This window comes from Anolis carolinensis, chromosome 4 (assembly GCF_035594765.1).
Source record: "Anolis carolinensis isolate JA03-04 chromosome 4, rAnoCar3.1.pri, whole genome shotgun sequence".
In the NCBI taxonomy this organism is placed as follows: Eukaryota; Metazoa; Chordata; class Lepidosauria; order Squamata; family Dactyloidae; genus Anolis; species Anolis carolinensis.
In genome coordinates this window covers 96,107,763-96,131,913 of record NC_085844.1, presented here as the reverse complement: position 1 = coordinate 96,131,913, position 24,151 = coordinate 96,107,763, and the positions used below count along the sequence as shown (strand labels likewise).

Genomic DNA, 24,151 nt, shown 5'->3' with positions numbered 1-24,151 from the left:
ATTTAAATACTCAATATTTCAACTTACACATTAAAAACAAGATGGTAACTAAACACAAGAGGCAATCTGCATACTACAACATATAGATTCCTTTTATTGATTGATTGATTGATTGATTGATTCTAAAGTCTGATCTCGTCTTTATGCAATGTTTTAAGAATATCTGAGTTTCTGAAAGCCCTGGCAATTTATAGGTCACAAATGCTGGAGTTTTTTACATTTCCAGATATACAAATTTTTACAGAAAAATAATAGCCAACTCAGAAGAAAAAACAAAGTGGTATGCATTTGCTGTGACAAATAAAGTGGCCTTTGGCAACATGGAGCAATGAGTAGCATGTTTCGGAATCTAATGTTACACAGACACTGCACAGAAAAGGAAGGATGTGCATAATACATACCAGGCTTGAAGGTAATTAGACAAGATCGATTAGTGCAGGTTCCTTCTGGGAATATCATTATCTTAGAAACAGAAACAAAACTTCTATTACAAATTTTTATACTTCCTGTGCTTCTTTCTCATGAAGTGTATTTAAAAGTCAGAATGTAAGCTTTTAGATGTAACCTCAAAATGCTACTAAATAAAGCATTTGTGAGAGTCTCAAGAACTCAAGGTTATTCCCCAAGATATTCTACAAAATACAACATTATGGAAGAATATGTGGAAGGAGGCCCAGGTATCTTTGAAGCACTATCATGTTTCAAACTCTTGAAACCATATGCCCTCTCAGTCGGCAAGACAGAAATATAAAAGGATTTTCCACTCTCCATGGGCACATGAGTGAGGGAATCATGGACCAACCACCTCACATCCTTTATTATCCAGTGTAGACTTCATGTCATCTGGAATAACAATCACATCTCTTCTAAAGCTTCTGAATGTACTGTTAGTGTTTGTGAATGTTAAGTAAATATTAATGACAGCAAGGAGTGGTGACAGTCATTCTGTTATATAAACATGGACTGAAGGACATCTGGCTTTAAGTCTAATTTTATGCAGGTGGCAGAGGGTGAACACAAGGCATACAGTCCAGGTAATTTCAGCTACTTTTGATTCTAGCTCTGTCATCACCTTCAGGTTCTGCAGCACAAAAGTCCATCAAAAGAAATAAGGTTTCCATCCATGTATTAAATTAACACACATTGCTTTGTGCAAAGACTGGTGCTGAGCAATGGAGTGGAAGAAGAAAACTAGCATTGTTTTACCTTTCTTTACAAAGGTGAACATAACAAAGTAGACTAGACGAAGAGTAAGAGGATCTCTTCAAGGTACATAAGAGAAGTTCCTCTTAGTGGCTGCTCCAAAATTCTGGAAAATCTTTTTGAAAGGTGTAAAGATTAGCACCCTCCTTACTTTTCTTTTGTAGACAAATGGATAACTTTTTATTTGATAGGTCTTTATGGGCTGATTGCTCAGGGAGAAAGGGCTCTTTATGTGTTCTGCGGCTTTATGTTTGTTCTTTTGAATACTGTGTTTCCACCTACTTAAAAACTTAATTGAATAATTTCCCCACATAATTGTCATCACTTTCATGGGGCTGCATACAAGTCGCATTCCCATTTTTTGGATAGCAAAATTGACAATTTGCTGTTCCTCACATAACAATTGCACGTTTTATTCACTCACCCCCGTGCCTGTCCACTTGGAGCTACAAAGCCTCACTTGCCCATGTGCCTGCCCTCTTTGCAGCTATGGGACTTCCCTTGGCTGCAATTTTTTCACTGTGTAATAGTCGCCACCACATAATATTTGCACCCCTTTTCCCAATGTATCTATTACGTGGTGAAATATGGTAGTCTACTTATATTTTTACCTTTTGTATAATGTACATTTTAGCTGTATCTGTATTAAGTTTTGTAAGTAACTATGAGTTCCAGATTGGGAACAATATATGATTATATAAAATATCATCATCATAAATCATAATCTGCCCCTCTTCTTTGTCCATGGCAAATAGAACACTGCATATGTTGAAAAACCTCTACAGTAAATTAAACTAGGCTTGTTCAACCCCTGGCCAGCAGGTCACATGTGGCTCAGGATACCTATGAATGGAACCCAACACAAAATCGTAAATATATTCAAAACATTATGAGATTTTCTTGTGATTTTTTTGTAACTAGATTGTGTGGCTCTTGAGTCTGAACTTTGTAGATGACAATGAAATGGAGTGGAACAATCCGAGTATGTTCCATACACAAACAACAGAGTATTATCTGTAATTTGCATTATAATTACAAACAGTTCAGTCAGATTTTAAAAGTCAACAATTTTAAAAGACCCTTAAAACTGGACAATACATTAATTAGGATTATTAAGGGAGGATTTTTTTGCTCATCACAAAAATTATTCATGAACCTCCCCCCCCCCCCCCCTAATCAGCTATTGTTAGTGTTCTTGTAATTTATGTGTGACCCAAAGCAAATCTTCCTGGCCTAGGAAAGTCAAAAGGTTAGACCCCCTTGAAATAAACTAGCTTAGCACTGGAAATTATAACAAAAGGGAACTAAATCATCAGAATAATATGTATGAAAACAAATTGATAAAATGGCAGCAAATAAGAAATCTCAGAATTAAGTCTGGGAAAATGAACAAGTCTGTGCCAGGTGCATAAACGAGAAGCGCTTCTCTGGGGAAAGAATTCCGTAATCACAATGCCATCACTGAAAAGGCCTTTCCCAGATTACCATCTGCCTCACATCTAATTAATTAATAGGCAGAACAATGTTCTCCCATGACATTTAAGATGTCTGTGTTATTGGCTTGACAGTTTAAATGTATGAACCATAGCAAATTGAATGGTTTATTCTGTAAAATATCTACTGCAAATTGATTTGTTTCTAATTTATACTGAGGCTTGGAATCTAGCCAAGCTAAAGGGTTCCTGGCCAGAGGATAGTACGTTCCTTCTAAGAACCAAGGTGTGTCTGTGCTTGGAAATGTAGAGTACAGGTACACACAGGACTGCCTTTTACTTAGTTTAGGCTACTGTGCCACGTGCACATCCCCTAATTATAATTGGATTAGTGAAGTACGTTCGCCTTAGAGATGCATTAAAAAGAGTAACCGATCCACAATTTAAGAATCTGAATGCTGATGTGTGCTTGTTTTTGAGATCATGTCATACCTACAAGGAATGATGCAAGAACTACTACACTTGCCACAATGCAAAATGCTGACGCTGATCTTTACAGTTCCAGATGGCTTAGACACAGAACCTCAAGGAACCATGTCTTCTCATGTCAATCTGAATGCAATAACACAGTTTTCTGTGTTCCCAAGTATGGGAGAGGCACAACTAAAGCGGACTACCCCTAAACCTCGTCTAGGAAGCTAGCCCAGCATTCCTTTTGTGGCCTCTCACAACATGGCAAGGACCTTCCTGTCCAGGCAAGCATTTCCTTCATTAGTTTTATATTGTTTTGTAATTTTATTGAATTGTAGCTCATGGTTGTTAGAAGCCCTGAAGTGGTACGTAAATATCGGAAAGGTCAAACACCATGAACATTATGCAGGATTTAATCTGGTGTATTTAATTATTGGTCTTGATTGCGGCGGTCTGGATTTCTGTGTAAATAAAAAACCAAAAAAACCAAAAAGTTTTTTCCCTATTTTAAATCAATCAGTAATGTTGGTCTCAAAACATGCATAGTTTTACCTCTAGTATATTCTTTTCATAATAGGAAATATTTGGATATTATCTACTTGCTAAAAATGGTTGATCTGGCTTTAAAAGATTAAGCACATTGACCTGATATTTATTTGATTTTGTGAAAAAAGGAGCAGGTAACAATAGAACAGTGAAAACAACAGAATGGCCAACAGAAAATAAGAATCAAAATAAAACTAAGTGTCATGCTCCTTTAATGACCTCTGCTTAGAGGATTCCTTGAAGAACCATGTCTTGTCAAGATGCTAAGTAAACTTAAAAAAAGGGAAATATGAGCATCCTTTCAGGTAAGATTCCCAACTGAAAGGTTCACACCCTTGTGTTCTCCCACTAGTCTATGTGAGACACGGACTGAGGTTCTTTTACTGACTGGTATATAAAATGTGGATGATATTCTTTTATCTTTAAAGCACTTTTTAAATCCATACCTGAGGCCATTTTCCATTAGATTGAGCACGTCGTCTTATCTCCTCAACAGTTTTTCTCCGAGAATCCTGATCTGATCGAGATACAAACACAGGTCGGATGTATTTGATCAGAGCTGAAAAGAAACACAGATGTCAATACTTATAAGTATAGACTTTTATTTTTTAGATGCACTAAACATGGGCAAACTTCGGCACTTCAGGTGTTTTGGATGTAAACTCCCAGAAATCCTAGCCAGCTTACCGGCTATTAGGAATTGTGAGAGTTGAAGTTCAAAACACCTGGAGGGCCAAAGTTTGGCTATGCCTGGACTGAACAATATGATTTTGCAGCTACACTACAAAAATGATAACACAATAAAATACTTTTAACTGTCTGTTAGTTACTGCTAACGCTTTTAATTTACTTGTTTTCCTACCTAAATAAATAAATGTAGTTGTGTGCTTTCAAATAATTTCTGATTTATGATAATCCTAAAATGAATCTATCACAGGTTGTTCTTGGCAAGGTTTGTTCAGAGGGAGTTTGCCCCTACCTCCTTCTCAAGATGAGAGAGTATGACTTGCCCAACTTTATCCAGTAGGTTTCCATAGCCAAGCATGGATTCGAACCCTGGTTTCCAGTCCCACTCTCAAACCACTATATCATGTTTAAAAATGTTATTTCATTCTTTTTTAATTTGTATAAAGCAAGATTTAGCTTTATGTTGTTAATGTTACTGGAAACCATCTTAGAATCACAGAATAATAGAGTTGGAAGAGACCACATGGGCCATCTAATCCAACTCCCTGCCATGTAGGGAAAGCATAATCAAAGCACCCCAGATAGATGGCCATCCAGCCTCTGTTTAAAAGTTTCCACCATACTCCAAGGTAGAGAGTTTCACTGCTGAGCAGCTCTTACAGTCGGGAGTTCTTCGTAATGTTCAGTTGGAATCTCCTTTCCTGTCATCTGAACCCATTGCTCCCAGTCCTAGTTTCCAGGGCAGCAGAAAACATGCCTGCTCCCTCTTCCTTATGAATCTCATCCCAGGAGAAATACAACATATACACTGAATAAATACATAAATTTAAACGGAAAGAACTCCTTTGGATATTAAAATTTATACTTCATTCTCCCCTCCTTTTTTCTACTATAATTGGATCACTTAATTACAAAATGTTTGAATCTTTACAAAGTTAGTGAAAAATAATCATTTGTTATGAATGTGGTATAAAGTATTTTTTTAAAGCCAGAATATTTTACACAGACATACTGTACAAAGATGGGGTTACAAACAATATAATCAAGGCAATGTGGTTTTAGTTAAGTCTCTGGAGACTATATGTATTATACTTATAACTGCTACAGTCATTTTAGACTCCGCTATTAATAACTTGCTCCTCACAGGAAAAAATATATGAATTCTAAGCTTTTTCTTGGGAAATGTAGCCACCATATGAGCATATGAAACTTCTTGCACTCTATTCCACAAAGCTGTTCATCTTGATGACATAACAAAATTGAATACTAATGGAGAGTTTGTTGATCTAGCTAAGGTTTCTGTACAATGATTCTGTACAATGAGGTTTCTGTACATTGTACAGTGGAAGTACAATGATTTTTCCCAGCCAAATTAATGCTGATAGCGTAATGTGTTCCCTTCTCTGGGACTAAAAATGTGGAAAGGCAGCATACAAGGTATTCCTAGGGACCTGAGGTATCGGTAAAGTAATAGGTGGATGGCTAGGTAGGAAACATACAAAACAAAATAGATATGATGCACTGAAGCTGATGGCCAGATGTTGCTATTTTCCATGCCACACAGCCTCTGAGGATGCCTGCCATAGATGTGGGCGAAACGTCAGGAGAGAATACTTCTGGAACATGGCCACACAGCCCGAAAGACATAAGGAGCTTCACTGGCTGCCATTTACTTTCCAGGCCCAATTCAAGGTGCAGGTTATCACCTACAAAGCCCTGTTTAAGGAGCTTCACTTGCTGCCATTTACTTTCCGGGCCCAATTCAAGGTGCAGGTTATCACCTACAAAGCCCTAAACGGTTTGGGACCCACCTACCTTAGAGACCGCATCTCCCCCTATGAACCCGCATGTTCTCTTCGCTCGTCGGGGGAGGCCCTTCTCTCGCTCCCACCACCCTCGCAGTCGCGGTTGGTGGGGACGAGAGAGAGGGCCTTCTCCGTCGTGGCCCCCCGGCTTTGGAACTCGCTCCCTAGAGAGATCAGGCAGGCCCCTACCCTCCTCTCCTTTCGTAGGAGCTTAAAAACCTGGCTCTTTCAAAAGGCCTTTGATACTTAATTTGGTGCCGGACTGATCTATCTGCCCATTTTATAATAGCCCCATTCTCGAGGTGTTGCCAATGCTATATTGCACTTTGTCCATTTCAACTGTGAAATTACCTTCCCCATTTCGGCCCATTTCGGCCCATGTTACACTTTGCCTGGGTTATATGAATTAGTCTCCAGTGTTAATATTGTATGTTTTATGTTGATTTTAACTATTGTTTTTACTGTAATTGATGTTTTTATTGGATAACTGTTTTATTGCTGTGTTTTGATATTTGATTATCGGGCAAGGCCCCATGTAAGCCGCCCCGAGTCCCTTCGGGGAGATGGGGCGGGGTATAAAAATAGTTATTATTATATTATTATTATTATAAAGACATACAACAACCCTGTGATCCCGGCCATGAAAGCCTTTGACAACACATATTTTCCTATTTACTGTTCTTGTTGCAAAAATGTAGAAAGTTGGAATAGGAAAGAAGCATTACTGGTTCATGCCATTTGGTAGCGACTTCCAATTAGTAAATAATTCAACAAGAATATGTACATTTCAGTCCACTGTAAATTCTGTATGTATTCCCTATTCCCAATACACGCCGCACTGGAAATCATTGGAAGTGGTTGAATTCAAAGGAGCTTTATTTTCAACTTTTTTAAAATAAAGCCTTGAAGAACTATATTTAGTTTAGCTTTCCATTTTTTAAAGCTAGATGACCCACATACAAAATGTCTGTTTCTGTATGCTATTTGCTACATTTCCTTAGGTTCAATAGAAGACCAAAGGTATAGGCAAAGATAACAAAAAATCCCCCTTATGAAATCATAAACTAGAAGAGATTACCAAGAGTTTTACAAATGAAAGATCCTCCGGTGATATTCTGTGTCACAAACAGAATAAAGACATATACCAATCTATTTCAAGGGAGGTTTTTCACCAGATTACAACAGCAGGTTAATACATCCATCAAAATTACCAACACAAAAAGCATAAAAGCATTAGCTGCAAGATAAAATTGAAAGACATCATGTATAGAGGCTAATTATATGTTACACACTGACTAATTACACACTCATGTAAAAGCAAAACCGCTTTAGCGGAAGGAAATGTATAGCAGAGAATTGGTGGGGGAGGGGGTGAGAGACTGCTTTCCCTAGATGTTTCTACAATTCTTCCCTACCCTAGATTCAAAATAATGAAGAAAAAAGTTATCTGCTCCCACATTTGCCTGTTACATAATGTTCCCAAGCCCGGAGCAGTTCTGTGCTTTAAAATTATAAATATTGGGCTATCATGTATGTGGAGCTAGCCCCCTTAATGTTTCTCTATTCAGCAGAAAAGAGGATTAATTCAGCATTGAACTTTTTGTCTTTTGAACATCAAATATGATGCCAAAAAAAAACCCACGCACACACACACACACTAATAGGTAAAAGCTGCAGCTCAAGGTTAGGACAAATGTTCTATTAATGAATTGCATTTTTGGAAAGTGGTCCAAATTAGTTGTCACAGAGATACACAGAACGAAGAATTCTTGGAAATACATATTCTCAAATGATACTTGCATACAAAAATATTTTGGCAGTTATTCCATACAAATAACTCAAAAAGCATCAAAGGGAATTTGGCTTTTATGGGGGTACAGAAATGTCATGCACTTTCTTCTTAGGAAGAAGAGCCAAGTTGACTCTTGGCTGACTCTTTGGTAGAGTATAGGCTTTGTAAAACTACACTTCCAATGATTCCATAGCATTGAACCATGGCAGTTAAAGTGGCATTAAACTGAATTAATTTCACTGTGTAGATGCACCCCGAGTTGCCCATGGCTAATCTCCCAGCAGGAACTGAGTGCAGAAGCATCCTCAAGCTATACTTCCTCTGATACTGGTGGAAGTATATCTCCATCATGAGTAGGCACAAGCAGATCATCTTCTGTAAATTTGTCTATTCTCCTATGTATCCTGTTTCTTCCAACAACCAGCTTCATTTGACATCCGATGTTTCATCGCCTAACAGAACTTGATATTATTATGCTTTATATTCCTTCAATGAAGGAAAGATTAGGGCATGGCTGCCAAAGTAATAGGGGAGACCTGGAATCTAATCCTGATTTACTCAAAATAAAAGCTTGACTTGGTAGTTTTGTCAAGTTGCTGTCAATTCATTTAACAACATTAATGCAAGGATAAATCTGAATGAATACCTTGTCATAGCTACGCTGTGTGTACTGGAGGAAAGAGGGCACAACGTGATAAACAAAAATCATTCTTCACTTCCATGATCCACATATTTTTTCAATCATGATGAATTCCAGTGTGATGTCAGTCCCTACACAGAACACTCTATTTTAAATCTGGTGAGAAAAACCCTTTGGGATCAAATGTAGCTTTATTGGAAAGACTGAGTTAAGTGAAACTCCGTGCACCTAAAGTGCTAAAGATCTATGACCGTGCTAAATGCTGTTTAAATTCTTTAGTTACACTTCATGTCTGCAGCTGCTTAGACCAGAGCTTATTCCTTCAATTTTTTGAGAAAGGAACATAAATAGGAAACAGAGTCCAAACTATCAACTATGTAATGGATAGCATAAATATTCTATTTTAATTTTAGTTTTGTGTAGAGTTATATTGTATTTTGATTATTTTTCATGCATTATATATTTGCAATAATTAATACAGTACACCATTTCATCTATGTTTTAACAGGTAAGTTACTTACCTTTCTTAAATAACCTCAATTATTATAGGGATACATTAAAGTCTAAAACCTTTATTTGGTATAAACTTTTATCAACTGCAGATTACTTGATTAGAGGAATGGAATGTTGTTTCAGAGAAGATATATGTTTTTATTCTCACAAAAATGTCATTAGGAATCTCCATAACACAGTAAACGTGGATTTCAAGCAACCAACCAGATGTTTATGAGAAACCGATAAGGATATGAACAGCCCTATCATATTGGTGCTCCTCAGAAACTGGCGTTAAAGTCAATACTGCATGGAAGCTCAATACAGCCATCATAATATAAAGCTACTGGTTAACGTATCTTCTATGAATTAGTCTAATTTCTTTTTTAAGCCACTCAAGCTAATTACTACACTTGCAATAGAAGATTCCACAAACTAATAATTACACTATGGAAAAAATATATTTTTGTGGTTTCTGCTCTACTTTCTTTGTGTTTCAAAGACTGACCCCAATTGTGGTAGAAAAGGGAAATACTTCTCTCTATGCATTTTCTGTTATGAATAATTATATATAATGTCTCTCCATGAACACATCTACTCCTAACTAAATTATCTTAAAATAGTACAAGAAAAGAAATTTTGGTTGTCAAGATTCTGGCTGCCCTTTCTGTATCTCTAGCTCTATAGTATACCTCTAAGAGAAGTGACAGATTCACACCCAATGAAGCCATGCACTAAATTTGAGTAACTTTGTAACAATATAGGGAATTTTATTTTATTAATAATTCCTAGCATAGAATTTGTTATTTTGATAGCTGCATATACTACTAGATTCATGTTTTAATTGAACTTTTAGCATGACCACAAGATCTCTATTCTCATTTATCAGTGCCAATTCCTTAGACCACAAAAGATTTGTGAGGCCAGGATTTCTTGCATCTCATAGGGCATCACTTCACAACTAGTTTCCACTAGCCAACAAATAATTTGGTACCTCAAATTTTAACCATGTTTCTAGGTATCCTACTGATTCCAGAGATGGCACCAATCAGCTTTAGGTTTTGAGATACAGAACATATCAGTCACCATCTGTTCCCCCATAGGAATCCATGATAACCATATCTAAGAAACTAGAGATGATGTGGTCTATCCAATGCAATTTTCTGAATCAGCACCTCAAATAATCCCAGGAACAGGCTGTTGTTGGGCTGTTTTATATACATATATATTTAAAATACTACTTATAATATATTTAAATACATTTTGTTGTTCATATTAATGTTTTTACTAGTATATTCCCCCCCACCCATTTGCTGGGGTGAAAAGCACAAGAGCGCTGTGAAAGTTTGCAAATAAAAAGAAAAGCTCCCCCCCCCTCCAAAAAATATCCAATAGTTTCTAGATTTTCCAGCACTCTGATTATCTTCTGCTGGAAACTGACTACAGAACAGCAGAGAACCTAGAGAGTCCTGGAGAGGTGTTTTCTAGCACTGAGAGTTAATGATCTGCCCAAGGTCGCCCACTGGGTTTCCATCACCGAGCAGAGTCACACCCTGATCTCCAGAAGCATAGTCCAATGCTCACACCACCAATGCCATGCTAGCTCTCATTTGTGAAATAGCTGGAAGTAATTACCCATAGCTGGAAGTAATTACCCAGAACTTTGGGAGTTGGTCTCACCAGAATGCGAATGATCCATCCAACTTTAAGAAAGCAGTTTCAGTACTAAATCAGCATCTGTTGTCAGTAGTGGACTGGATAAGGTTGATGAAATGATCTTCCTTTCAACTGACCAGGAACACATCTGTCATGTCCATACATGACAAATGTGTTCCTGGTCAGTTGAAAGGAAGATCAGGGGAGAGTGATTCAACCTATGCCAGATAGGGTTACATTCTCCCTCAAATCTTTGGCTGGTATGTTAGATCTACTCATGGGCTCAATGTTGAGTCTGAATGTCCAGGCTCCAGCAGTGACCAGGAACACATTAGTGTGCTAGTTGTGGCCATTCCAGGACATTGTATCTAGCTACAGCACCACATGTCCTAATTACATCTTGTTTGGATCACTGTAACCGCCAAGTTGAGAGTTGTCTTTGGAAACTGTTCTGAAACTCCTGCCAGTCCAAATTGCTGCAGACAGATTGTTTTCCAGGTGTAGTTACATAAAACATACAATTCACTTGTTGACATAGCATCAGTAGTTACATTCAGGTACAATTCAAAGTTGTCGTCATCTCTATTTACAACCCCTCTTTTCTCCCAAAGTGGCTGATGGCCTAAATGGATTAGGTTCAGACCATCTGAAAGACCATGTCTCTATGTATGAGCCTGCCTCAGACTAAGATCTTCATAGGAGGCATTTGCTTTGATCTCATCGTTCTCACATCTGGTGAGAACACAGGCAATACCCCTCTTAGTACTTGCACACAGGTTGTGCAACTGACACATTTTGTGCAGTCTATCAGCAGGTATAAAGGTAAAGAACATAAAATTAAAAGATTGTGCTGAAGGTTTTTTTTAATAGGTTATGTGCCCTGTATTTCTACCTTTGTTGTTAAGTTTTCAAAATAATTCTATTTTGTTTTAACTTAATGAGGTTTTAATATTACTTATTTATTCTTTAAAAGCTTTTCATTGGTTCTTTCAGTTGTATTTTGTTAATTCAATGCTAAAGGAGCCTGAAAGGAGAATCAGGGGCATCTAATACACAGCATCATTCAAGGGTGTTTTGTAATAGTTGACATTTATTTATTTATTACAATATTTATATCCCACCCTTCTCACCCAACAGGGGACTCACCTCACAGGGCAATACATATAGCGAAACTCATACTCACTAGCATCACCTATGGTCACAAGTCATTTAAAATGAAAACTTGCCTAAAATGTTCCTGGTGTAACTCTTTTTTAAAAAGAGAACCAAACAGAAGAGAATAGTGGTATTTCAAAGAAGTTTACTAACAAGTTACAACTCTCTCTTTTACCTTTCATCTGAAAGACTGGAGGATAGTGGATACTTTTTATGGAATCAGATCTGATCTCTGGTTCAAGTTTACAGTTCTATATTCAGCAACAAATCATTTACAAATCAAGAATAACTTCTGGTATCGTAAGACATTCCATAAACTATGTTCATATTCTTTCTTTACATTTACTGATTTTATTAATCTCCTATGTCACCTGGAACTACTTAGTTTTGTTCCAAATCCTATTACATTATTTGTAAATTAAAAATTTCCAACTTACTTCCCCAAACAGGAATGTCTTTGCTTTCTGCTTTCATGACAATGGAAGCCATGGTCATTGTTACCGGTATAGCATCAAAGTATGAGGAATGTGGAGCCAGAGTCAATATTGCTGCTTCAGTGGGCAGGGCCTGCCTGCCCTTCACATTTATCCAATGGAATCCACCAGCAAGCCACATCGTCCTCATGATAGCCTTCAGCAAGAAATCCACAACCCTGAAAATAATCAGAAACCACAGATGCAGAAATATCAGAACATTATTACTAGAAAATACCAAGCACAGGAGTGATGCTATCTGGGTTAAAGTAAGATCTCCTATCAAAGTATAAACAGTCCCCGAGTTACAAACATCTGACTTACAAATTACTCATGGTTGAGAACAAGACTGAGAGTACAGGAAGTCAGAGAAATCTACCTCTAGGAAGTGAAATTCACTTCTGAAATAGTTATTATGAGCAAAAGGTATCTCGAATGAAGCACTTTTACCAATCCTTGTTTCTACAACAAACTAATTTTTTCAAAATCCAATTATCACAGGGACAGAAAGTGTGGTGAAATCTACTGAACAGACAGCAAAACAAATACCACAGTGCTGTTCACCCTTCCCTATTTTATCCAAAGCTAAAAAATATAAATTTTTGCCTGGCGTTCACTTAAAAAATGTACCTCTTCTGACTTATATACAAATTCAACTTTAGAACAAACCTACAGAACCTATTTTGTTTGTAACTTGGGTACTGCCTGTACTTAGGTTCTTCATTTTCTGAAAGTATTTTAAAATTGTGTGGTTATGCTGTATTTGAAATTTCAAGGGAATTAAACTGTAAAAATTTAAACTATCTTGGTGAATTTTCTCAAACGCAGAAGATAACAGCACATTAGAACAGGATTTTTGAAGGAATGTATTCTTCCCTTTGAAGAAGGCCATTCTTTTAGTACTGCTACCTTTAGAAGTACAGTAGAATCTCACTCATCCAAGCCTCGCTAATCCAAGCCTCTGGATAATCCAAGCCATTTTTGTAGTCAATGTTTTCAATATATCATATTTTGGTGCTAAATTTGTAAATGCAGTAATTACAACATAACATTACTGCGTATTGAACTACCTTTTCTGTCAAATTTGTTGTATAACATGAAGTTTTGGTGCATAATTTGTAAAATCATAACCTAATTTGATGTTTAATAGGCTTTTCCTTAATCCCTCCTTATTATCCAAGATATTCGCTTATCCAAGCTTCTGCCGGCCCGTTTAGCTTGGATAAGTGAGACTCTATTGTATATTTTGTGGGGATACATAGTAAGATATTCTTGGTGAACACAATAGGGTCCTTCTTATACCTGTCTTCTATTGTCTTTGCAAACAAGAAAAAAAATCTTTTTATTCAGACAAGGTCTTTCAGTCAGTATTTCTATCCTCTGGTTTTTGTATGTACCCCACACACTTCACTAACTCTTATGGCAATCAGGAATAATATTCCTTTATCCTGAGATAGAAATACTGGAAGAACGAGAAGTAAGTAGCCACAGAAGGCATACAAGGCAGTTATTCTAAAAGTAACCAAATCACTTCCAATGTCCAAAACTCTTACACCTTTTGATGCTGTCTACCCTATCAGTGGACCAAACATCACATACAGGGGACCAAAGAAGGCAATGTCAATAACTCAACTTCCAGTTGATTTTAAATTACTGTACATTAAAAGCTGGATTTTCTCTAACAAGTGAGCTTGTGGGTTTCTGTCAACAACGGAAGGAACTAAATCTCAACGATGTCCACTCTTTGTGCTATACCTCACCTATAAGCAGATACAGCCATTTCTCCAACTGTTTCGCCAATGAAAATACAGTATAACAATAAGGTGCTTATGAATCATTTGGCTGTAACTGTCAGTGTGGTGTAATGGTTTTTGCTGTACTATGACTCTAGAGATCAGTCCTAAAACATTTTTCAGCTGTGGAGCCTGGGCAAAAAACACTCTCTCTGCCCCAGAAAAAAACAAATCTCCTCCGAACAAGTCTTGCCAAGAAGACGTTGTGATAGGTTATTCTTAGGATTGTCGAAAGTCAAAGATAACTTCAATGCACCAAACAACAGTAACCACCACCATCAAGAATTAAATGGTTTAGAGTGCTCAAAAAGTGCTCCATGTACATTTGTACTGTACTGTAATCCTTATCAAACTGCTTTAAAAGAGATGAGAGCTATTCTTATATGTCAAATGATAACAAAAAAGAATGATGACATTCCAGGCTACCTAGCGACCCTCTTGCATTCAAACTGGGCATGTTCTGGCTCATAGTTCATTCTCTTACCCTCTATGCTAAACCAGCTATTTGATACTATTTTGATATTATATTTCTAAAATAACCATATTATTGTTTATTTTAGTAGCTTTATAACTGTTAAAGTATTATCTGCAATAGAGATACCGGATGAGTCTTCCTTATCCAGAAATCCAAAACACTTCAAAGACCAAAGGTTTTTGTTGCCAGTCACCCACTTTGATTTTTGGGGAAAGGGGACTAGTCATATACGGTGGTGGTGGGGGGGGGAGTATTTAGTATTTTGTACAAGTTCTCACACTTAAAAAAGATGAGAGAGGCCTGTAATTGACATCATAGGTAGACCTCAACTATGAGAGACAGCATGATAATACACATCCAGAAAATCACATTGTCTGATTTTTCACGAATTTATTTGCAAATATTGCATGAAACAAGGCCAATGGTAGCATATAACTGAGTGGTTGCAGAGCAACCCCACTGGCTGCTGCCTGCATCCAGACCAGAGAGAATGAAAAAAAAAACTTACAATGGATGGGAGATTTTCTCTGTGTTTTCTAGTTAGTTTTCAGCAATAGAGCAGAAGGTCTGCTTACAGCTAAGACTCCCTCCCCCTATCATTTCCCCCCTCTTGAGGAAAAACTGGACCTGTGAACTGGACCCTTTCCCCCTTCCCAATTCCCCATTCACTATTTAAACAAAACAAAACAAAAACAGGTGTCCCAAAATCTGAAATCCAAAAAAAGTCTTGTCATAGTCATTTCTAATAAAGAAGACTTAACCTGTAATATTATAAGACAACAAATTTGAAGATATGGGTTTTCCACAAATTCAAGAAAAGTGTGCTATGATCAAGACACATCCAAGACACATCTCCCACATATCCTCGTAATTTTGAAAAATCATAAAAGTTTGAATATTATCTCTTACTAAATGTTTATCAAAAGATTATATGTCCTAAATCCTTCTGGCTTTACTTGCTCTGCAGTATCATTTTATTTGCAGCCAGGCAGTAGAGATCTCTCTAGTGCTTACAGACACCAGTTGCTGTTATGTAATCTCTTTGTTTATGTATTTGTAAGCTCAAGTGACAGTAGCACTGGGCTCATTTGCTCCTCCAAAGTGAGGATTTGATTAAGAGTAAAATGATCAAAGTTCTTCTTCTGAGAGTATACCACAGTAGGTGCAAACCCAGATAGTTAAACAACTTCCTTTACTATTAAGGTACTGCTCGAAGTATATCACTTACAACACACTCTTTCCTATATTATTTCTCAAATGACTATATCATGATTTAGGAAAGACAACACAGCTCCAGAGCTATGTTGCATTTCTACCCAATCAGATGTACCCTGTGTTAATCCTAGGATTAGCACTAAAGAGCGCAGCACGTAGAGATAACAAATGGAAAATCTTTCTGAGGAAGCACCACCCCCAAGATCTTGTAAACACTTCCGGCAACTCATCTTTGGGTACCAAATAAAGCAGTTAAGTCGTTTATTGAATGTCAGCAAGGCTAAGGACACACATTATACTGAAGATTCATTGAGTAGGAGAAAGGAAAAGTGTTAAGAAAAACATTACTCCTTACATATAAAGAAATACTTAATATAGTTAAAAAAAAAAACACCCGCTTTAGAAGAGGTATCTTCAGCACAGAAGGTGCGAGAAAGCAGAGTGTGATTAACCATGTTCATTCTGTACCAACTCACTAGTGGTAAATGAGAATGATTCATGCATCAGTCATGCATTTTTAAGTGAACTGACCAGATCTGCAATTTTCAAAGAATACATTTTTGATTTTTGTACTTTGCTGAATTTTGTGACCGAGGTGTTGGCTCAGAAACGTACACTATATAAAAACAGCCCAGTCCTTGGTATTTTAAATCAAGTGTACAGTCCCTGCAGCTCAACAGTTTTAACAGAGGGTGTTATCACACCATGCTGTTACACCAGGACAGTGCTGCATTAGTCCTGCTTGTTGCTCTCCAGACATTGTTGCATCCAGTCATTGGAAATTTGGGTTTTTCCCCAAACTGGAGGTAAACTGTTAATGACCTCCTTTCCCTACAGTTCAGAAACCTTTTGCGGTGTAGATATCTCATAGTACCTTTTTAATAAATGAACTATTAATGGACACAGTGAGGAGGCCTGGCTATGTCATCTCTTCCTCAAGGATTCCCAAGGAAATCTTTATGAGAAAGCCACAGACTACTTCCAAGAAAGATGACTTTAGGATTATGTTAAAGTAATCTTAACCCTCCTCCTCAGATTCTTTTTGTTTGCTTTTATAGTATCATAACATTATGGCATATCTTACTGTTGTACCATTTTGCAGTCACAGCACTATTATTACAGCTATAACAAAAAGTAGACAAACCAAAATGAGAGATAAGAAATGGATAATGACACCATTAATATGGTTGAAAAGGGCATGCAAATAATGCATTCAAAGCACAAATGTTGCAAGAGTGCTATAGAGAGTGTCTATCTTTATGACACTGGCTGGAAGAGATTGCAAATCGAGTAAAATGATATAAATAAGTAAATGTGATAAGGCCCTAAGTGTGCAAAGGACCACAACCTAAAGGTCTGATTAGACTGACAGGTCTTAGCATTAGCAATCAAAAATGTCATGGAACTTGAGTCTATTTCCTTTTTTAAGATATATATTTTATTGTAGTAAAGAAATAACAGGGAAACAAGAGAAGGTTACAAATAAAAGATGATTTAATCTGGACCTAAGCACAGCCACCCCCCATAAAATTTAGTGAATATGGTGTAGTGGCTACATACTAAAGGTCTTGCCTGGAAGACCTTTACGCAAAATGAGTCAAGTGTTCGGTTTTGCAATCAATCAATTTCACAGTCAAAATAAATATGTAAACTAGTAAATTATGCCAAATGCACTTGAGGAATTACATTCTAGGGACATGTTACATGGACATAGTGACTTACTTTCGCCACCAGGAGAGGGGCTGTTCTAATTCTTTCTCAGCAGTTCCTATGGATGCGATGAACGCAAAAGGCCAGGCCAATAACATCATAAAAGCGGCAAAGAACAGCCGGATGGGGAACAGGGTCAATGTCATGAAGGCAATCTGTAAAAATCCAAAGAATTTTGTTCTTTTAAGATTGGACTGGTGATTGATACAAGTTAAACAGTATTTGTAAAAATTGTTATCCTTTCTGATGATCACAAAAAGCAATGAACAGTGAACACATGTCACAAACTGCATTAAATGAATGTTACAGCCATAGAAATTGTATAATATCTTTGGAGACATGTTTATCTTTTCTGATGAATACAGAAAGCAATAAATAGTTAAAAAGAAGTGAGAAAATGTTTATGCTTCTTGATGCCTACAAAAATAAGAAGGATCCTTTCTTCAAAGCACAACACATTTCAACTGTATAGGTGTACAGATGCCTCCTTTTAGGGCAGTGGTTCTCAGCCTGTGGGTCCCCAGGTGTTTTAGCCTACAACCCCCAGAAATTGCAGACAGTTTATAAGCTGTTAGGATTCCTGGGAGTTAAATGCCAAAACATCTGGGGACTCACAAGTTGAGAACCACTGACTTAGGGCTATAGTCCTAGCTCAGGTGATTCTAAATCTTTTATAATCTGTTACGATACAAGACACAAGAATTATTTATCAATTAAAATACTTCTGTCTTGTTTTTTATTAAGGTGACATATTTCTAATAATGGTAAAGTGCACTTCTATATATTGATAGAACAGATTTATAAGTCCAATATCCAAATTTCCATAGGTTTACATTACTCTATGCATAGGCTATATGATAATAGCTCTAGAGGATACTGCTTTTTAATAGGAACATATACTAGTGTGGTGGGATAGTTGACTGACCTTTAACTATGAAAAGCAATTATAATTTTGAAACAAAGCTAGAAGATAATAAGTGACATCAGGTTGTTGTGTGCTTTCTGGGCTATATGGTCATGTTCCAGAAGTATTCTCTCCTAAGGAGAGAATACTTCTGGAACATGGCCATATAGCCCAGAAAACACACAACCACCCTGTGATTCTGGCCATGAAAGCCTTCGACAACACATAAGTGACATCCATTAGCAAATATGTCAAGCTATCAGCAGAATATATAACCTAAAACCAATAGATTTTTAAATATACTATACTGTATGTTGATTTAAACAGAAATATAGGCGAGTGTAGTTCCTCTGAAGTTTATATCCCATTCCTGAGCACTTATCAGAAAATCTCCCAATTCTCTCTTTTAAAAGAGAGTACTGTACCAAAATATACCAAAATGCTGTCCTGGTAACTGCCTCCATGGGGGACAGTTGCTGTGGGATATCTCTTGGCCCAATTTTAGGTGTTGAATTTTTATTCTACCATTCTTTTGTGATAAAAGAGCAACATCCACAGAGGGATCTCATGTTATCCTTAGAACAATCCTGCCTATAATTATTCTGCTCAGCATACCACAGAATGTAATGCACTGGATTGCATAATGCAGCTATCCCTCATGTAAATTCAGTTTCGTGCCAAATTCTCTGCATTATTTGTATTTGCAGCATTTAATAGCTTAATAATTATTTGAACCAATGTAAAGATATTGTTACTTTATTTTGATTTCCAAATAAGCTTTTAATAAATTAAAGCACACATACCAATAGAGATCTGACACCAAAGATCTCTGCAATTTCAACTAATTGCATCTTAAATCCAAGCACATAAAAAATGTGCTAACGCTTCAGTGACCTGGAACACTACTTGTTTTCTCTGTAGAGAGAAACCTGAACTTTCTTCTTGTACGAGTAGCAAAAAGACAATTAAGAGAACAGATACAGGGTTAACACTACAATTTAAAATCTGAAGAGGCATGAATGACTTCCTAAACCTGACATCTTTTAGAAGACAGTTACATAATTAATGTAAATAAAAAGGCACAAGTTACTTCACCATTTCCATTCAGTGATCCCTTTTTCCGAATCTCATCTGCATACTAGACAGAAGGCAGTGATGATTATAGGCCAGGATGAAAATGCTGGGAGGGAGGGGTAGGCAAATCATGGCCATGGGATGCTTAGGCTGCACCTAGCCTCTGCACGCAGACCACACTTTTTCTGGCAGAGAAAGGGGGGTGAATGCTTTTCCTGCAAGTACCTACCAGTGTGGATCCTCCTCTTAGGGCGTAGGGATACTCTGCATGATTTAACAATACAAATACTCATCCTTCAAAACCAGAAGTAGCCTTCAAGACACTTCTACAGATACTTTTGCATTTTGGACAATCTATGTAGTCCCTAAAGCAGTGGTTCTCAGCCTGTAGGTCCCCAAGTGTTTTGGCTTTCAACTCCCAAAAATTGTAACAGCTGGTAAACTGGCTGGATTTCTGGGAGTTGTAGGCCAAAACACCTGAGAACCCACAGGTTGAGAACCACTGCCCTAGAGGTCTCTAAGGCAGAAAAGCTGACACCTGGACCTGCCAGAATTGTCCAAAATCATTGTAAAACAGGGGTAAGCATAGCGAGGTTTTCTGGATATTGCTGGGTTGCAATTCCTAACATTTCTTGCTCCTGCCTAAGGGCAGCTGGGAGATGCAGTTCAGCAGCATACTTCTTTAGATATTATATTATAGGCATCCATAACACAGTCAAACGAATTCATAAACTACTAAGTACTAAGATCATTTACACTTCCTTTATGTTTGTGGATATGTCCCCAATTGCATAATGATTGCAACTTTGTGGTAAAGATATTTCACTTTAGACATTGTGAACATTTCACAATGATAGTTGTTCACAATTTCAATATTCCCAGTTTCACTTATCCATACTCTAAAAAATATGCCCACTTCCCACGTGTTTGTGGGCCTCTCTGGATCATCCAGTGTAATCCTATGGTATTCTTCGAGCCCAAGTATATCTAGAGAGACTAACAAACCTTCCATTTCTAGGCTTCTCTAGATCTCCAATGTTATTCTATGGCAGTGTTTCTCAAACTGTGCTCCTCCAGGTGTTTTGGACTTCAGTTCCCAGAAATCTCAGTCAGCTTACCAGCTCTTAGGAACTGTGGGAGCTGAAGTCCAAAACATCTGGAGGAGCACAGTTTGAGAAACTCTGTTCTATGGAACACTCTCAGCCCAAGTATATAGGGCTTATTATTATGCCCATTTTTAGGTATCCATGGGTCTTGGAACATATCCCCCAATGGATATAGGGAACATACTGTATATTTCATTTTTCTCTGATGACTGCAGAATTAAGATGTTAAAATAAACCGTGGACTTTTAAAAAAGACAACTAAATTTCCAATGCAATAAATCATTCAATACAGGTCCCAAAAGCTGTTTTGCTATTGCTTGTATTGCTTTATATGTTTTTGTAGGCTCAGTTCTATTGGGGTTCTTTTTGAGATGAGGTAGACTACAATAAGTCTGACTAAAGAAAAACAATTAAAATGCTAAACCAGATCCAACCCAAACATTAGAAAAAGTAATATTTAGAAAGTTTAATAGTTTTCATTCTTGATGTAATTCTGGAACAATTTGCTTTCGCTAAAGGACTAAAGTAAAGCAGCTATAGCTTGGGGCAGGTGTGGGCAACATGGTGTCCTTCAGATGACAACAAGTTCTGAGCAGCCCCTGCCAGGATAGCCAGCAATCAACAATTACGTAATTTGTGCTACTCACATCTTTCTCAAGGCTAGAAGTGGGAAAATTTTGGCCCTCCATGTGTTTTAGACAACAACTTATTCAATCTCTTGCCACTGGTACAGTGGGAAAAAAGTATTTAGTCAGATACCAATTGTACAAGTTCTCTCACTTAAAAAGATGAGAGAGGCCTGTAATTGACATCATAGATAGACCTCAACTATGAGAAACAACATGAGAAAACACATCCAGGAAATCACATTCTCTGATTTTTCAGGAATTTATTTGCAAATTATGGTGGAAAATAAGTACAAACAAGCAAGATTTTTGGGTCTCACAGACCTGTAACTTCTTCTTTAAGAGGCTTCTCTGTCCTCCACTCATTACCTGTAGTAATGGTACCTATTTGAACTTCTTATCAGTATAAAAGACACCTGTCCACAACCTCAAGCAGTCACACTCCAAACTCCACTATGATGAAGACCAAAGAACTGTTGAAGGACACCAGAAACAAAATTGTAGCCCTGCACCAGACTGGGAAGACTGAATCTGCAATAGGCAAGCAGCTGTGGGAGCAATAATTAGAAAATGGAAGATATAAAATCACTGATAATCTGGGGCTCCACGCAAGATCTCACCCCATGGGGTCAAAATGATCACAAGAACGGTGAGCAAAAATCCCAGAACCACACAGGTGAACCTAGTGAATGATCTGCATTGAAGGAGAAAGAATGTTGAGTTGCATCCAAAGAACACCATACCTACTGTGAAGCATGGGGGTGGCAACATCATTCTTTGGGGCTGTTTCTCTGCAAAGGGACCAGGGTGACTGATCCATATACAGTAGAGTCTCACTAATCCAAGCCTCTGGATAATCCAAGCCTCTGGATAATCCAAGCCATTTTTGTAGTCAGTGTTTCCAATATATCGTGATATTTTGGTGCTAAATTCATAAATACAGTAATTACAACATAACATTACTGCGTATTGAACTACTTTTTCTGTCAAATTTGTTGTATAACATGAAGTTTTGGTGCTTAATTTGTAAAATCATAACCTAATTTGATGTTTAATAGGCTTTTCCTTGATCAGTCCTTATAATCCAAGATATTCGCTTATCCAAGCTTCTGCCGGCCCGTTTAGCTTGGATTAGTGAGACTCTACTGTACATGAAAGAATGAATGGGGCCATGTATCGTGAGATTTTGAGTGCAAACCTCCTTCCACCAGCAAGGGCACTGAAGATGAAATGTGGCTGGGTCTTTCAACAGGACAATGAGCCCACCGCCAGGGCAACGAAAGAGTGGCTTCGTAAGAAGCATTTCAAGGTCCTGGAGTGGCTTAGCCCGTTTCCAGATCTCAACCCTACAGAAAACCTTTGGAGGGAGCTGAAAGTCCGTGTTGCCCAGCGACAGCCCCAAAACATCACTGCTGTTGAGGAGATCTGCATGGAGGAATGGGCCAACATATTGTACCCAGCAACAGTGTGTGCCAATCTTGTGAGGACTTACAGAAAATGTTTGACCTCTGTCACTGCCAATAAAGGATATATAACAAAGTATTGAGATGAACTTCAGTTATGGACCAAATACTTATTTTCCACCATAATTTGCAAAATCAGACATGTTTTCTCATGTTGTCTCTCATAGTTGAGGTCTACCTACAATGTCAATTACAGGCCTCTCTCATCTTTTTAAGTGGGAGAATTTGTACAATTGTATCTGACTAAATACTCCCCCCCCCCCCCCCCCCACTGTAGGTGCGGTTTAGTTGCTAAATCAAAACATTATGCAGAGGAGTTTCCCATCTGAGACAAAGCATTACCTGGGGCTGGAAACATGAAAGTGTAGCTATCAATTGATTCCTGCTATAAGGATTCCTTCCAGGTAAAAAAGAAAGACATCATTGGGAATGGGGACTATGTAACCCATAAACAAGTTGATGTACCAGGAGGTAACGGTGTTACTTATAACGACCACTGGAGATGCTAGTGTTCTCCAACACTGAAAAGGTAGACAATGACAGTCATTACAAAGCTCAAAAAGTGCCACATGCCATGAACAGAATTATAGAAATATGAATGCTAGCATCTACAATCTCTATGACCACCATTTAGTGTCTGATTTTCTCAGCAGTATCTTGACACAACTTGTAGTATTGTTTCCATAAGAAATTAGAATAGAGTTCACACACCTGGCCATTCTATGACACTGAAAGTACCAAGAAGCAAAGGCACCTGGCTGAAGTTCATGGTATGCATTAGGCTGCTTTTATAGGACATAATCATTCAGCTGAATGACTTTATAAAAGCTGATGGAAATTGGATTAATTCTGACATCAACTTCGTCTGACAAAAGACTGCAAACTTTGACAAAGTTCCAGAAAAAAAATTTGAATATGTAAGATTTTTATTATCTTGGGTCATTGATTCATTCATATTTTAAAAATCCATTCATTCATTGAAAAAATCTGCTGCTCCTCTACAAAGGTTTGGGGAGACAATATGTCAAACTACAGCTGGATTCTGGTTGACATAAACACAAATGTTAAATCACCTTAATAACAAGTTCATGGCATGATGATTAACACAGAAGCACATCCAATAAGGAAACATTAACACATGCACATGAGGATTAAGACATGTGATTAAAGATCTTGTTCTGTTCCTTCAGTAATAGAAAAGGTCTGGGTTCAACACATTGGTTTTAAACTACAGTACTTTAATTTCAAGTCTGAAAAAAGAGCTGAGAATTCAATACAGATCATTAACAAGAAGGTGACTAAGATTTCAAAAGTGATTTGGGGTTAAGAATCATATTACTTGAATGAACAAGGTTTACAACTAGTTCCATTTGTTTTACTATTTATGCCAGAGAACAACTTGAAGGATCAGTTTGCCTGAAATTAAGTATCA

The 24,151-nt window shown here is 37.5% G+C and overlaps 1 protein-coding gene across 1 annotated transcript in view; it reads right to left on the bottom strand.

The window, feature by feature from the left end:
* lpcat1 (lysophosphatidylcholine acyltransferase 1) overlaps window positions 1-24,151 on the bottom strand; it is a 73,469-nt gene that overhangs the window by 34,948 nt on the left and 14,370 nt on the right. Inside the window, exons 2-5 of the mRNA XM_016992948.2 lie at window positions 17,559-17,701; window positions 12,318-12,532; window positions 4,100-4,212; window positions 402-462 (exon numbers count right to left, since the gene is read on the bottom strand). Of these exons, the coding sequence (XP_016848437.1) occupies window positions 402-462; window positions 4,100-4,212; window positions 12,318-12,532; window positions 17,559-17,701 (532 nt within the window). The remainder of the gene's footprint in view (window positions 1-401; window positions 463-4,099; window positions 4,213-12,317; window positions 12,533-17,558; window positions 17,702-24,151) is intronic.